The 16712-nt window shown below is 39.7% G+C and overlaps 1 protein-coding gene across 1 annotated transcript; it reads left to right on the top strand.

Annotated features, from left to right (window-relative positions):
- Positions 1-594: 594 nt before the first annotated feature.
- LOC112567126 (cytoplasmic tRNA 2-thiolation protein 1-like) lies at positions 595-14784 on the top strand. Its single transcript, XM_025243674.1, has 14 exons — positions 595-754; positions 8127-8250; positions 8769-8887; positions 9548-9604; positions 9913-9970; positions 10167-10244; positions 10564-10605; positions 10963-11012; positions 11495-11559; positions 12128-12252; positions 12745-12804; positions 13224-13311; positions 13808-13844; positions 14141-14784. The coding sequence occupies exons 1-14, from the start codon at positions 698-700 to the stop codon at positions 14477-14479; spliced, it is 1299 nt and encodes a 432-aa protein (XP_025099459.1). The 5' UTR covers positions 595-697; the 3' UTR covers positions 14480-14784.
- The last annotated feature ends 1928 nt before the right edge of the window (positions 14785-16712 follow it).

The raw sequence follows: 16712 nt of genomic DNA, 5'->3' as shown, positions 1-16712 counted from the left end.
GATATTTATATACAGTTAATAGTAGCTGATTTATCAATTGAAAACATCGAATTCATACAGCAGTGCTTTCACCCAGACGTTCTCACCTTTCTGCATCATTTTGCATGTGTGCTTCTTTGTATGGATAGCATGGGTGGTAATGTATACTTTAGTCTGGTATATGAGAAAGTGAACGAGGAAAGAAGAGTGCAAAACAAGAACCTCACAACGTAGTCACACACGATGAGAGATCGATCATTAGTAACACGTACAGATCGATAGACAGCAACAAAACCGGTGAACGAATGAGAAATACCAGAAGGAATTAAAAAAAAAAAAAAACAGAACACGGTTATTGTTGGATGGGTGTTAAAGCAATGAACATAATAAAAATAAATACAAATCCTAATCTAAAATATGAAAGAGAGGGAATTTGTTAAACAGTTTTATATGGAGAAAAACTTTTCTACTGCCACAACCCTAGCATAACTCTTCTCCATGTGTAATACTGGAAGAGTAGTTTCCCCTAAGGAAGCAAGGGCTGTTCCATTAATGGAAAGAAACACTATTTTGTATTGGTTGTTTCCACGAAAAGAACCCAATCACATGTCGCATAGCAGCGACAGTAGGATGCATGTTTTCTAATGGCGGATAGTAATGTCTGAGGCATGGAGCGACTTTGATTGAAAAAATCGTAAGATTCTCTTCGTTAAACATCATGGCAGCTGTCTGTGCATCTTGTGGGGGAAAGGCGGCTTTAAAAAGACCCAAAACAGTGAGTTTATTTTTGTCCGATTACACCGAATTCATGTGACTCCCTTGACTGAACCATTTCTCTGTTTTTCGAGTCCTACATCAGCATGCTGATCTGAGGTTTCAATTGTCATATGTTCAGAAGCTGCTGTATTTAGTATTACTCTTATAGAACAGAACTGTGATGATAGTGATGGTAATAGTAGTAGTACAAAATTATTTTGAGTTTTTGTACTGCAGTATTTGAGAGAAAATATAATAGGTAAGTAAGAAGAGAATGCATAAGACACATCAAATCAGAGGCGATGACAGTATCACAGGGAAGCTAGACCACAATAATTTATCCATCAGCTGCATCTGCAGTTACTTCGAACATAATAGCTAAAAAGTACATATCCCAAAAATATTATTCTTGGTTACAGTAAGATTCATTTAAGGGTAAGAATATGAAACATTTTATGGTCGTGAATGTTGAAGTCTTAAAAATGGCACCTGCCATAATTTAATTGTAGGAATCCGCAAAGAAAACAGATTATGGAAATAACTGTTAAGTATTTTTTTTTTTGAAGGCATGAATGTTTTCGTTGTCATATTCTGTAGTTCCTTTTTAATAAATTAATTGCAAAATCAAGCAATATTTCTGAAATAACAGTTCTTTAACATTTCTTATAATACAATAGCTAATAACAAGTTTTATAAAGATGATCTTTATGCCATCAATGACTGCATTTCTTACGCATTTTTTAAGTGTCGTTTTTGCATGAGTTTTCATAGATTTATACTATTTATTGTGAGTGGGCACATGTGCATATAGCAAGAGAAAGAAAGGGATAAAAAAGTTGAACCATATGAACGTGTATTTTTTTTTAAGGTAAATTGTCAGAGTCAAAACATTTTGTCTTTTCGAATGAATTGCTACTTTCAGTAAATCATAACTACTGCACAAGGATTTACTTGAATAATTGCAAACAGAATCCTTATAGTGTATTTCTCTATGTAGCAGGAGGCTCAGTGTGCTTAATAAAAGAAAGGCAAGTACACACAAAAAAATACAAAATGCATTATTCACTTTAATAATTGCTGTCCAGCCAGATAGTGATTTGAGAAACACTGGTCTCAATGATGTAAGCATACTTCTGTCGGCTTTGGTTTCTCTGCTTGGATTTCTCAGTAAAATGATTATCAAATCAAATCAAATCAGACTTTATTGTCTGTCGAGGATACCCAAGACAGAAATTTTTCTTTTGCTCACAAGGGCAGGCATACATACTCATACAGACATTTACACACACAGTTAGGAGTAAAGATACATTGTCATGGTAGGGTGGATCTCCATCAAATAGTCAAAACATTGTAAATAACTGTTTATGTTTAGATCTACAGTCAGTTATCAGTGCTAAGGGGAGGGTTATTGCTCATTTGTTTACAAGGTGCTGGTCACTTTCTTTTAGATATTATTATACCTGCCGACCTCCACCTTGCCTGATCTTACTGCATTGTTACTAAGAGTATCTGGCTATTTCTCTAGTACATTGTTTCATTGTATGCTTTTGAATCAAATCTCCATTGTCTTCGTGATTGACTTTAATTTCCTTATTCAGTGATTGGATTGTATCTTGATTTTCCTGTGCAGCACATTGAACTCATCTTCATGGTGGAGAAATGCATTGTAAAAGTGCTCTCATTATTATTATATAAATCAAATAGTTCATTAAGCACTTTGGTAAAATCTACATATAAAATAAGCAAATTAAAAAAAAAAAATCCAGAAAGAAAGAAAGGGAGACTAGCTATTCATAGGTTTTTCAGGCGACAAACAAGGTTTCTCCCCTTTTATTGAGAAGTTAGGGGGGGGGGGAAGAGAAGAAACCTGTTTATTCTCGCTAGAATCACCTTTAATGTGTGGTGTGATAACTGCATGTTAAAGGTGAGTCTGACATTATGAAATTAACTTGAATGGCTTTAATTCATTGTTGATTTGTATAAATAATTACTGATATTTTTATTTGTGGAAATAGCATGCTGGATCCTACCAATTTATTGTGCAGCTTCAGGTGGGGGGGGGGGAGTGATCTTTTTTATGTGTACCCACATTTGACGATAACGTTAAATTTGCAATTTTACACAAACTAGGATTTTTTCTATCCTTGTTTAAGATTTCGGGTGCAGTGTGTGCCACCATTTGTCAAACTGAAGTCAGGCTGCATTTGAGCCCTGGGTGGTCTGGGTCTTTTATGTTTTTGTTGGGTTAAGGGATATATTTAGAGCTGTGACATTATGTTTTCCTGTAATGGCTGGTCTAGGGAGACAAAGTGCCACAGTGTCTTTTGTCATAGAGCTCTCTCCTGTGGGTGTTTTCTGATGGCAGTGTCAGGAGCAGTAGTCAAGACTTTGATACTGTCAGCTGTCGAAAGGATTTGAGTATAGCTGACCATTTGAAAATCTAGCCCCCGTCCCTTACCTCTGACACCTTAGCTTGATGGATGAGGTGTGCACAGCCAGCTCCAACACCCCTACCTCTCCTTCATCCCTCCCTCCATCTACTCGCTCCCCCCTTTTCCCCCTCTTGGTAGAATGTCTGTTCCTGGGTGTTATGTTTCCCCATTCCAGCTCCTGAAAATTGTTGGGTTATTGACGGGAAAACTACATGTTTACAAGCCAGCTGTCTCTAAGACTTGCATGACAAGGACATGTGCTGGACTCCCAGAGTCAGCCTTCAGTGGAAAGCGACAGGGTGGAGCCAAATGGTGGGGAGAGGGCAGAAATCAAATCACCCAGCATGCCGAACTCTGCTGGCAGCGGCCCTTGTGGGTAGGGCGGACCTTCTGCTGGCAGCGGCTCCCGTGGGTAGGGCGGATCTGAAGGACGGAGGCTGGGACAAAGCGCAACCCGAGTGCAAGGAACTGGTGACAGAAAGTGTACAGCTACCCACTGGTGCCAGAGAACACACATTGACCACGGGTGTAAGAAAGTGTACAACAAGCAGAAAATGAACAGCAGTTCACATGTCAGACAACTGCTTCTGAAACAGCCACAAACTCCGGAGAAACTGAGTTCAAACAAAGACAGCAGATGACGAATAAACGAAAAAACAAGAAGTATCAGCTTTGGGATATTCAAGAGGTATCCTATTAGTTGCAGACAATGGATTTTCCAAAACTTTAAATACCACTGAAAAAGTTACATAGCTAAATCTTGGCATAAAATATTGTTCTCTGTTAATTGAAATGCATCAAGAAATAGTTACACTGGTTTTACAAATGAAAATACCATATGTTGAAATTTGAATGTTTTCGTTCACAAATTATTTAAAAGAAGATTTTGTATCTTTTATTATTTCTCTCAACCCAACTCACACGTAACTGATGTGAAATCTTACAAATAATTCCTTTTTTTTGTATAACCATTCGTTTTCAGCGATTATGCCTCGTTTGCTTCCCCATCAGCACTGTCCTGCCCGTTGTATTATTCTCCCGACCGTGGCTGCACGCGTGACTCTCCTTAGTAGGTAGAATGGGTGCCGGTGGGCTGGGTGTCCATACTGATGATGCCATGTGACTACCTTTAGTCTCACCATCGCCACCACCGGCACAACCACCTTCTCTTTCTTTGTCTTTCTGTCATGCAGCAGCCAACTGCCACCCACACCGCTCTCGCTGTCATTAGTAGTCAAGAAGTAGGTGCGAAGAGATTAGTCAGGTAAACTGGCCCGAGAAAAGAAGATCCTTTTTTGGGGGATATAGGCGCTGAGGACTTTGTTGGTGCCTACCCACCCTGGGCTGCCCCTGTCGCTCTCCTGGCATTAGTCTTCCCATAAAACTGCCGACAGAAAAATAGAGGTGGCAGGCAAGGGCTGTTCTCCTGTTGCCCACTGGCGGGCGCAGAAGGATTTACAGCTTGTAAACCAAGTATAACCAATTAAACCAAAGGTTCCCGTGCAGTCACCCACCCGGTAACTGGACCTACTTGATACCCGCCACAGATTCAGGAGTGGCGCACTCGATCAGCGACAAATTACGGCGAATGGGCCCACGGCACCTGCGGACAATGAGGCTGGGGCCCGTGTTCGCGCTGCCAGGGAGGAGTGGGCGCTCACTCATTGTTGGCGCTACGGGCATGTTAATTAGGCTCCGTCCCGCCATCTTCAGCTGGTCTTTCTTGTGCTGCAGCCTGAAGGAGAGGGTAGTGCTTTTGCTCTGGACCAACCCCACCATCCCTCTTTTTTCAACACTTTCTCTCTCTGTGGTTACACGGCAGTGTAGAATTGTGAAATGAAGGATTGCGACAGATAATCTGATGTCCGTTACTTCAAGGGTTGACACTAGCAGTGATTTTTTTTAATAGGTAAGATGGTCCATTTCACTGTGAAACTCATTTTGTGGACAGTGCAGATATTCATGTTCCAACATGGACTACAGTCATTACAGTGATATTTGTCTAGTGTACGCAGTGTCATGGGTAACACAATTTGGAAAGAGCGGTTATTTGTTTACAAGTACCTGGCTTAAATAATTTAAAATGACTATTAAAGATATTGATCCCTCTCCCAGTATCTGTGTGACTAGATCACCCACTCCAGAGAACAGCGTCTTCTTATTTGCCTTGTGGGAAGAGGTCACAACCTCATTTCGTGACGTCACGAATAGCTAACGATACGTGTTATTTACATATGGTTCCAGCTCTCGTGTGTGTGGCAGCGTGTGTCACATGCACGTTGGGGATGTCAGGGGTTTGATCGTGTTTATGTTCGTAGATGTATGTACATACGTCGAGAACGGCAGGTACGGTTCATCCAGACCTCGGGGAAACAATATCTCCCACTGAGTTCAGCTCAGTTTTGTAAACAGTTCGCACATTGACTCTGGAAACGTGCTGGTGGCCAGTGGAACAGATGACTTTACATTTAAAATGGACGTGATGTCACCAGTTTAACTACTAAACTGCTGTTTGTGCTGCTCGAGATGTTGACTCAGTAGATTAATCATATTCTAGACCTGTCAGTCAGTCAATCTGCTCATTATTTTGCGATTTCTCGAGTCTCTTGCTTCGGACGCGTGGTGAACTATTTCTGTCTGTAATAATAAACACCAGATCCGTTTGTCCTGCGCTTTGTGGACATGCAAAGCGATCTGCTGTTGACGGGTGCTTGTCACGCAAGTGTTTACACAGGCAGAAGCGAACCCGTCCCTTTCAGCCCGCAGAGTCCAAGAAATTGTGGGGTTGTTTTTCTCCGGCAAAGACGGTTTAGCGCGACAGACAGCACGACACCGGTCGTCATGTCACAGTCGTTTGTGGTCGCCGTCGTCGTTGTTGTCTCCTCGCCCGAGAAAACAAGCCCTTCACCCCCTTTTCTCCCGCCCTCTTACCCCGCAATTAGCGCGCATCGTTTTAATATCCCTGACCTCATCTGCTGGCCCCGGGGCTCGCCCAGCGCCTCAGGCAGTTTCAGCAAGGACAGGGCCAGTTGGGGATATTGTTTGTGTCAACACTGCGCGAGGGCCAGGCGGTGAGGGCGACACAAGAAGGGAGGGGGAGTTCGGGTTCTGGAGACACTCACCGCGTCGCCAGCAGGGAACAAGGTCGGGGTTTCATGTCGACCAGCGCAGAACCTGAGCCCAGGTGGATTAAATGACAGGTCCTCGAGGATGGGCAATTGTGCAGCGACCCAGCAGCTTTTCCTGTCCTGTCACGGAAGCCATGGTTTTGCCGTTTTGCAACGGGTGACCTTTTGTAACGGCCACGTGGTCAAGGGGGTCAGGCGTGTTTAACTTTGCGAGGGCCAGGGACTTCTGTAATGGGCCCTTAGAGACGGTTGTTTTGGTGACAAATAGTGAAATACCCAAGTGGTAGTCTCATGCTTGTTCAAGCAAGAAGTCTTCATCTGCACATAGGCTTAAACCTTGATGGGGGTTGTCCTGAAACAGTTACGTCGACAGTTATCCGATTTACGGTCACAGTTGCATGCTTCAACAACGAGCAGCATTTGGTTTAAATGTTGGCATTCACTGCAGTATTAAGTTATAATTAACAAAGTCGTTTTACCATGGAGACGACGTTTTGTGCAAGCATCTAGAGCGATTGTTTGTAGTTGTTTATGCCCTGTTAATGCATTCTGCACACACATTACGCATGAGTATGACAATGACACGCTGGCAACACCACGGCTCGAAACGATGGATTTGAAGATTTTAGCATTTCTGTTATATGACAGTATTTATAATGATAGGGATGATTGGCTTTCAAGAAAGATGTGCTTCATGAACTCTGACTTTTGACTCGCACCTTTCTTTTTTTTCCTCACATCTTCACATCAGTCCTATAACACTCTTTAATGGCGACACATCATTTTTATAGATGCTTTAATTCGACAAGGTTTGTTACTTGGATAATGGACATAAGGATCTCTCAGTGCCCTTTAAGGGTGAAATATCCTGTTTTGGAAGTTGCACATTTTATAAGTTAAAATACAAAATATTACAGTGGAAACTCACACTATTTCTTGAATTGCTACCGTTTCCCAGCAGAAGACGATACCGACATAAGGAAGGTCCAGGCTAATTCTCCTGTCCAGTGAGTTAAGGCATTTGAGTGAACTGAAGCTGAAGAAGGCCATCTGGCATGAGGACACTGTGTGCACACGGTGATGAGAGCTTGGCAGCCAGGCGTGATAATCGACCAGTGTGGGCAGTTGAAGGGATTCTGAAAAGAAAGCATAAGAAAATACACACTTTACCTGAAATACACATGCTGGCAGTAAAAGACAAACACTTTTCTGTTTATTTTCAGGTGCATTTAATTGTTTCTTAGAGTAATATTTGCTGGTGTTTGTGTTTGGTGTTTGGCTCGGGGTTTTGCTGTTTATCCTCTCCCTTTCCATCCCTGTATATGTGTGTGTTTTGAGGAAAACATTTGTGAATCAAGGAACCATGGACATACTATAAACTAGCATGGACCAATAAGAACTACAAATATTTTCGCCAAGAGGTACTGCCCATGTGATTTCCATTCATGGGGAAATATATTAGAGCTTTAATTACACTCGAGTTCACCGATGTGGTTGGTTGTATTAAAGAAACGGGAACTATGCAGTTGTAAGAGTAGAGATATTTAACTGGTTACATTACAATGGCTGGCAGAAATAGAGCAAAAATTGAGAAATAAGGGTTTAGTATAATGTATAAAATTTTTTTGTAAATTAAAAAAAGTAGTGGAATTGTCAGACATATGCACACACACTCACATGGAAATAAATGCTAAGTCAGCATAGGTATAGCACACAGTTCAAATGTTAATTAAGTTCAGGGTATGAAGTAAGTAGCTATTAATGGTCTCAACCTGTCATTAACATCACTCATGAACTTGCAACTGCTGATTATTTTACTTTTTTTTTCCAGGGACATGCTTTGTGCAAAGAGTGTTTCTACTTTGCCTTTGAAGAAGAGATTCATTACACTATTGAGTCAGCTGAGCTGTTCAAGCCATGGGAAACAGTGGCCATTGGTGCCTCAGGAGGAAAGGGTAACTCATCTTTCTTACAGACATTTTGGTCAGAGGCTCTGGCACCTAACTGTTTTGTTATTGCATTAAACTTGTCACATCTTTTTATTATGTCATATTGTTTTATATCTCTGTCACATAGGACTCAACAGTACGGTAAAGACAAAGACTGGGTGCATCTGCTTATCTGATGATTTAGAGATGATTTTTTAAATTGAATTCTCTCCATTTAACAGTACATACTCTTTTTGTGTTAGAGATTCAAGATAGGGTACAGAATCAGTTGTTAGGGAAGATGAAATGAACAAATAAAGATTGAATAAAGGTTGGATGCTGGAGTAGGGCAAGTGTTACTCATGAGAATGTTGAGCCAAGGTATTCTGACCCTCTTGCAGCATACCCATCTTCATTCAGTTTTCTCGAGACAATATTCAGAGTACTAAAAGAATAAAAGAAACAGCTACAGTTCATTTTAAGGAGAAAAAGACTCATCAGCAAATAGCAATACTATGTCGGGTGACAACCTGCTAATGTTGCAGATTCCACTGTCCTTGCATACATCATGAAACTGCTCAATGAGAGGCATGGCTATGGCCTTAACCTAGTGCTGCTGTCTGTTGATGAGGGAATCACTGGATATCGTGACGATTCCTTGGAGGTATTAATAAAAGAAATTAAGTCCCTTGCATGTACATTTTACTGATGCTGTTATTTTACAATTGTGCCCCTCTGCTGCCCTTTGTGTGTAGGTGGTGGTGAGCAGGGGCCCTGCTCATATCGCCTGGTGAGATGGTACCTCGAGAGTGAGATAATCTGTAGTTTTCAGTCTTTGAAATTCCAAGAACTCAAATAGCCTCCCCTTTTACTGGAGTAAAAGTAAATTCCGTTTGCTCATTACTTTTAAAGCCAGTTCTTTACCTATTAGCCATTTCTCATATCAGAAAGCTGTCAAATTTTAGGAGATAATCCTTTTGAAGACATGACCTGTGGTGGTGACTGGCTTTCAGGGGCGAGGTCGTCACCTCATCAACACTGAAAAGAGCGCTTTTTAAGCAAAAGGATTTCTTTAAAAATTAAGGCAGCTGCTATAGTTTGTCATAGTTATAGTTATTTATTTCTTCTTTCTGTTGTACACTTTTTCTTCCTGCAACTAGTAGATAAAACTCACAGTATGTTCATGGGAGGTCAAGGGTACAGTCTTAAAAAAACCTACAACAATTTTCTGAAAATCCGTAGCATTATATATGGTAACAGCTTACCGGTGATTTAGATTTTTAATTAAAATAACCTTCAGCACTTTTACTTTATGGGTTTGCAGACTGTCAAGAGGAACCAGAAACAGTATGGTTTGCCTTTGAAAATCGTTTCCTATGAGGTAAGGTTTCCTTGAAATTCCAGTAACTGCGCATGTGTGTAGTATCTGAGGATGCCATTATCTAAAGACTAAGACTAATTTTAGGAGTTAGCAGCTACATGAAAATATGCTTCAGTGGTTAAAGCATAATTAACTCAAATATTTTTTGTTGACCAGCTTGTAGCAATCAAGAAAAAAATGGTATGTGGTAGATTTGCTTTGTAAATAATGCTTTCACTTTATAACATGTAGATTGTAGTCTTCATAAGCCACAGCTTCAAACCAAAACAGAATGTCTCAGTTATTATGTTGGCATTACCTAAATTCAGGAGCTGTATGGATGGTCAATGGATGATATCGTCAAGCAGATTGGACTCAAGAACAACTGTGAGTACAATAGTATTACATGTGTATAACTATGCATGATATTTGTGTGTGTGTGTGTGTATTCATCTGGCCCTATAGGTGGATGTGTCAGTGTGTCTGCATGGATGTGTGCATACATGCCTGCTTCATCAGATGTATGCATGTATGTGCATTAAATGTTTTAGCAATGTTATACAGAAGATTTTCTGTTTTACAGGTACCTTTTGTGGGGTGTTCAGGCGACAAGCTCTTGATCGTGGCGCTATGATGCTAAATGTAGACAAAATTGTCACAGGTCAGATTCTTTCTGGAATGGTAGATGTATTTTGGTATATACAAACTACTGTCATTTGTGATCTTTCTGATGCTGAATAGTTTTTCTTAAGAAATTTTTTTGTTTCATTGATACAGAAAGCTAATTTTAACCAGGAAATTCTTGTTTTCCATTAATTTATTTATTGTTAGTTTAACACTAAAATGTTATGATGATCATCTTATTATTATAATATTAGTATTTAAAACTATATGATCTTTATTCTACCATATTTTTGTGTCACTGTTTAACCACTCATTGTATCATATCTCACATGCACTGTTTTATTTTTGCTATACAGGACACAATGCTGATGATATTGCTGAGACTGTAATTATGAATAGTAAGCAGTTTCATCCAATTTTGTTTAGTGGGTTTAAGTAATGTGATGAAGTAGATGTAGTAATAACAAAGCATCAGGAGTATAGGAGGGAGGTGGAAAAAAGTGTGAGTTGTTTTGAACAGTGCAAGGGACACAATCCAGGTTCAGTGGTCATTTAGCAGTAGTAAACCAGATAATCTAGCAGTTTGTCTAATATTAGAGCATAAAGGGAAAATTTTTGTTAAAGTCATTATTTTATAAACATAGTTGTGGTACATTAATTGATTTGCTTCAAATTACTCATAGATGCTAAAACTAGTTCTGACATGAGAGTTTGTGTCTTTTTTGGCACCTTACCTTTACAATTTTGATTTGCAGTTTTAAGAGGTGACATTTCTCGTTTGAGAAGGTGCACTGCAATAATGACTGTGAGTGGCAATTTTCCTACAGCCTTGGCTTTGAAAAATAATCGTGTCCTTGTTTTTTTCTTTCAACTGTCTCGTACAATCAGATACACACTCATGCATCAGTATACATGGACACATGCATTCATCCATAATTGCAGACTGGAGTAGAAAAATTGATTAGCTTTGTTAGTAATGTGATGTTTACACCTAAATTTGTGTAATAGTAATAATACATCAAACTTATACAGCGCCATATCCCGGTCCTCTAGATAGCATCATGGTGTTTTACAAAAAAGCAGACAGACATACAACTCATAATTAGCATATAAGACTACTGAAAGGGATTTTACTTTATGTTGAAAGATTTTAGAAAGTTTCAAAAGTGGTAGATATTACAGCATTTATTTCTGTCTACAGTTATTTCTCATAATGTTGATTTTAATCTAGTTAGAACTTTTAGATTCAATAATAATACGTACTTATGTTTTTCACTGATCCTTTAGGGAACTGATGGGGCACTTCCTCGGTGTAAACCTTTCAAATATACATATGAAAAGGAGATTGTTATGTGAGTATGGTTTAAGATAAAAGTACCTTTCTGGAATAGTTTGGATGTCAGTAGAAGATATTGCAGAGGTTCATTTGGTGATTTGAATAGTATTTCTTCCCCTTCCCATCCCTAAATTATGTGCATGATAATAATTTAATAAGAAGATCTCAAAATATATGCATCACTTAATATATATACTTGTATATCCTGTAAATCCTAAGCAGAATCTGGGTTAGAACATAGCACACAGGGGCTTAAAAGGCCTTTGAGATGTTCAAGGGGAAGTAAGCAATACTGTGATTATTTCCCTTCACTTAGAAATTAAGAAATGCAGACTAAGAGAATTATGGACCAAACTTTCCAACAAATAGGTTTCACCCTATTTAAATTTACGTATTTTCATACGTATTTTCTGTTATATTTCTAAAGTATGTATGCACTGACCAATTTGAGGATGAACTGTATAATGCAGAATGCAAATAATGTTTATATTTGTTGGTAAAGTAGCATCACAAAGAGCTTTGACGCAAGGCAGTTTGAACTTCTGATGTATCTAAATGATTTATGTGTTGTTTTATTTTGTAAGGTATGCTTACTACAAAAACCTGGACTACTTTTCAACTGAATGCATCTACTCCCCTAACGCATACAGAGGCCATGCCAGAAAATACATCAAAGACTTAGAAAAAATCCGTTCCAGTGCAATTCTGGGTAACAGCATCTATTGTATTATTGCTAAATACTGCTACGGTTTAGTCTACCATAAGAACATTAACTGATTCCACATGTCTGTGTGTGTATATGTGTTTGTGTGTGTTTAAGAGGGAAAAATCTGCTTTAATGCTTTTAAGTTTTATTTATAAATTACATTTTTGACAGATAACATGTCTTCTGTGATATTTTTAAGATAGCGTCATAGAGAGATGACCTAAGGTCACCAACTGTAGTTGCTGGGAATGAATGTGTTTGTGAGAGATAAAGAAAAATTATTTCAACATATATATAGTGCTAGTACAAATACTATCTGAAATTGCCCTTGTGGATAAATAAACTTGTATTGATGTTTTTTTCAAATCACTTAACATACATAGATCTGTTTGCATTGTTAAGTTCAGAGAAGCAGCATGCAAGCTTTGAAATGTGTGCATCTTTAGTATATTGTTAAATAATATGATGTCTTCTGGAGAGATTGGTGTTTTGCAGATATCATTCACAGTGGAGAACGCCTGTCTGTTAAGGAGGATGTCCGCATGCCTGTTCAGAGTAAGATCCACACAAATGCTCCACACTGTCTTACATATTTAATTGTATTTCACATTGTTTAAGAAAATCAAAAATTTTTAAACTTTTATAGTTGTGATAACATTTTTGCATTTGTTATCATGCATGATAGGTCAGTTAACAAAAAGTGACTGTCTACATATCCAAGTTGAGCACCCCTGCTGAATTTACTGACCAGGAATTGTGAAGACTTTTACAGGCTTCTTTGTTTTTGTTGTTGTTTTTGTTGTTTTTGTTGTTGTTTCTTCCTAATAATCCTCAGTGGAGCTTAGGGCCCCAACTTCACTGTTGTTTAGTGCTTGTGATGTCCATAGAAAGATGTGACAGGCTCTTGTGAAGCTCATTAAAAGAAGTTTCACAGGTTTTCCTGATGCTCATCTTGTGGCATGCACTGTTGACAGGGACATGTCAGCGCTGTGGCTACATCTCCAGCAATGAGATCTGCAAAGCTTGTGTGATGTTGGAGGGACTGAACAAAGGACGTCCAAGGTGAATGACTTGCCCTCTGTTCTTGTTTGTAGAAAAATCTTTTATCTGCAAATGAGTTTTAAAATAATTTTACAGTCATAATTTACTTTGGTTTAGTCGGATTTTTTGTTAACGTTTTTTATGTTTGTTTGTTTGGGCAGTCTGTGCTCAGAAATATTCAGACTCATTATCAGTAATGTATACATCAACACTAAAACTTAAAAAAAAAACATTTTATTCTGATGTTTCTTCTCTTGAGTACCATTATACTGAGCTGTGCAGTTCTGCAGTGGCAACCACATTTTGCATACCTCTTGTCAACGTTTTCAGTGGGTGTTAATGAAGCTCTAGACTCTAGAGAAATATTAGAGTGTTTTTCTTTTTTGTATAATCACAAACCATCACCTATCTCCATGTTTCTGTCAGTGCTTTGGCGGTTTATGGTTTTTCTTGCTGTATCACTTTTTGGAATAACACTTAAGACAAGTTTTATTACCCCTTATTTATCATTTCTCAGGTTGGGCATCGGGAAAACTCATAAAGAGAGAAGAAAGGTAACTTTTTTGGTCATCTATGTCGCGAAGTTTGAATTGTAGCAGATGTAGCTAAGATGTATACAACGTTCAGAGGACAGCATTTAACCTTTGATATGTTGACTGTCAATAGTAGTCGAGATAGAAGAAAACAGATATTACAGTGCAACAAAAGCGATCAAGGTCTTACTGGAAATTTTTTTTATTAACCTGCAGTTGAATCCATATTAGTCATTAAAAAATATGTCTTGAAAGGTATGTTTTTCAATCCTGCTCTGATGATGAAGTGACGCTCTGTTTACATTTCGTTTCATTAGTGGGAGGAGGAGCTAGCTTTGGAGGCAGCGAAAGACCAGGCCTCGCAGCATGTGCAGCCTCCAGAAGATACAGACGACAAGGCCGACGAGGACTGCGGCGCTGGGTCGGAGGGAGGCGGCGGTGCTGGCTGTGGTCAGTGCGCGTGCGGTGGGCGGAGCAGGAACAGCGTCACTTCCAGTGGAGTTGCTGACGTTAACGAGGCCCGGCCGCAGGGTAGTTCGGAAGTTGAAGGCAGGGGGGATGCCGGGAAACTGGACGAGGCGCAGGGGCTAGTCGCTGCCATGGAAAAAGTGCGCCTGGGCGGACGGACAGTCAAACCCAATCTTCTGGATTTTTGACGCCTGGCCATGGGTGGCACAAACTGTTCTTTCCGTGCTGCCTGCGATTTTATGTGAAGCTGGTGGGAAAGGTGAAGGGGCGATGGGGGTGGGGGAAGGGAGGATTTTGAGATGTCTGTGATTCTTGTTAAAAAAAAAAAAAGTGTGACGTCACATGCTATAACCTCTGTGCTATGAGAACTTCAGAGGGAAAGGATGAGCTACTTCATGGCAGTGCATGGAAGTTGTGAATGAGAACAAGGAGAACGAATTTTTTTTTTGTCTTGAAAAAAAGTAGATAAACACACATCAGTTCATCATCAGCAGATTGTTTTCTCTTTTTTTTTATATTTTAGATTTAATAATGATTATTATGTTGCATAGGCATTCCTTCCCTCTGTGTGTGTGTCCGCGCATGCAGTTTTCCCATTATTAGTGTCTGAAAGTTTACTAAATTATTATTAGTAACTGAAGTACTTCGTCCCAAACAATGAACACTGTACCGAATAAGCGAAAATTACTGGCATCCCTACGAAATCGCGGGTATACATTTTAATGTTTAAATGGCATGATATACAACTGGACTTGACTACTTCAAAATTCCAGTTTTTCGTCGCAGGCCTAGGACGACGGTAGCACCAGTTCCTTCAATGACATTCCTTCGTGACAAATTAGGCTCCAGGGGCCGTAGTTATGAAGCGAGGGTAGATCTTGTTTCCGAAGTTATAAAGCGGTGTTCAGACCTCGCATGTGGTGGTGTACCCCTGGAGCTGTGACAAAAGATGTTCTCGGCTAAAGAAACATGAAGTAGCGTCCGCAAGGTCTGGACACCGCTTTATAATTTCGGAAACAAGAGGTCTTTTTCTTGAGTTTCCCACTTTGCCCTACGATAACGGCCCCAGGGGATAATCTGATAGTGACAAAAGCATTCAATGATGATTTGGAGGCGATTCAAAACAGCACCTAACTCTAATCATTACCTAATCTGCAACAGGAAATCCAACACGAAAGGTTAGGCATGCATTTTACACTAGTTGTCTTTGATTTTTTTGTTGGGAGGAGGGGGGGACACAAGATAATAATAGAAGAACGCAACGCAGGTTCAAGATCAAGATCGCGATTAGCAGGTCTAAAAACAAGTTTAACAGAATGTTTTTACTGAAAAGACACTAGCACCCACAGAAGCTGTGCATTCCTATTACAGTCAGCAGGAAAGACAAGCTTTATAATCTGATTGTAAGTTTGCAACTCGATTTATTTAAGCCAAGTACCGCAAATTTCAAATAGAATAAAGCATGATAAATATGGAGCGAGAAGATAGTGCAGACAAAGAAGCACCCATCTGACTGTTATTCTAAGCAATTTTTTCCCTCTCTCTGTATGTAAAACATTTACTGTAGGTACATAAGGCAGGATTGAAAAGCCGAAAAAAGGCCCAGAATGACTGCGACTGCTCATATCTTCTTCATCTTCAGTGTTTCTCTCTCTGAGTGCAGCGAAATGGGACTGAAAGGTTTCTAAGAGTTGTTGACAATGTTTGAATTTGTGTCTATTTTCAAGTCCAGCATGCCTGCTCTCTATAGCACCTTGCCAAAGAGAAGAGCCTAGGTTTGACAGCGACACGAAGGGGTGGCAACCCTCCCTCTCCCCCCAAAAAATAATAACAAAAACCCCACCAAAAACGAAAAGCGGTGGAAGGGTGTTTAGCTGATAAAATCAACTGTCAACAAAAATAAGTAAATTACAAATGACATATCGATGACCACTAACAATTTACTCCAGGGGTGGGGAACGTCTGTTCGAGCTGAAAGAACACATGACGGTCATACGACTGAGAACGGGCTCCCTCAGACACAGACATTACATATTCACAAAGTTCAGCCTAGGAGAGTCCTAATAATGCCCCTGTGGACGGCCCCAATGACGGCCTACATCCTACAGGACTGTCCAACCCACCAGGTCTGAGAGCAGAGACACAAGAAAAAAAAAGGTTTTCGAATCGCCAGGGTGTCCGCAGTGCGCAGCAGACTTTATCAGGATCTCTGGAGTTATTGCTTGAGGGCTCGATGAAGAATAATTTAACATAATTACATAAATGTATCACCTAGTGTTTGTACTTGTTCGTAATTTCAGAAAGAGAATCGGAATTAATGTATAGTCCACCAATGATTCAGGGGGAAGTACTCATAAAATAAAAAGTTTGACCTGCCTCACAAACATGATTATGTCCCCTTGATAACAATTACCTGAAAGG

The sequence above is a fragment of the Pomacea canaliculata genome, linkage group LG6, assembly GCF_003073045.1.
Source record: "Pomacea canaliculata isolate SZHN2017 linkage group LG6, ASM307304v1, whole genome shotgun sequence".
In the NCBI taxonomy this organism is placed as follows: domain Eukaryota; kingdom Metazoa; phylum Mollusca; class Gastropoda; order Architaenioglossa; family Ampullariidae; genus Pomacea; species Pomacea canaliculata.
This window is presented reverse-complemented; position numbering and strand designations above follow the sequence as displayed.

Excerpts from the sequence above, each read along its gene's own strand:
- LOC112567126 (XM_025243674.1), top strand. The coding sequence starts at position 698 with ATGGCAGCTGTCTGTGCATCTTGTGGGGGAAAGGCGGCTTTAAAAAGA. Across the intron at positions 10,245-10,563 it reads TGTAGACAAAATTGTCACAG|GACACAATGCTGATGATATT; the intron begins GTCAGATTCTTT and ends TTTGCTATACAG. Across the intron at positions 11,013-11,494 it reads GGTGCACTGCAATAATGACT|GGAACTGATGGGGCACTTCC; the intron begins GTGAGTGGCAAT and ends CTGATCCTTTAG.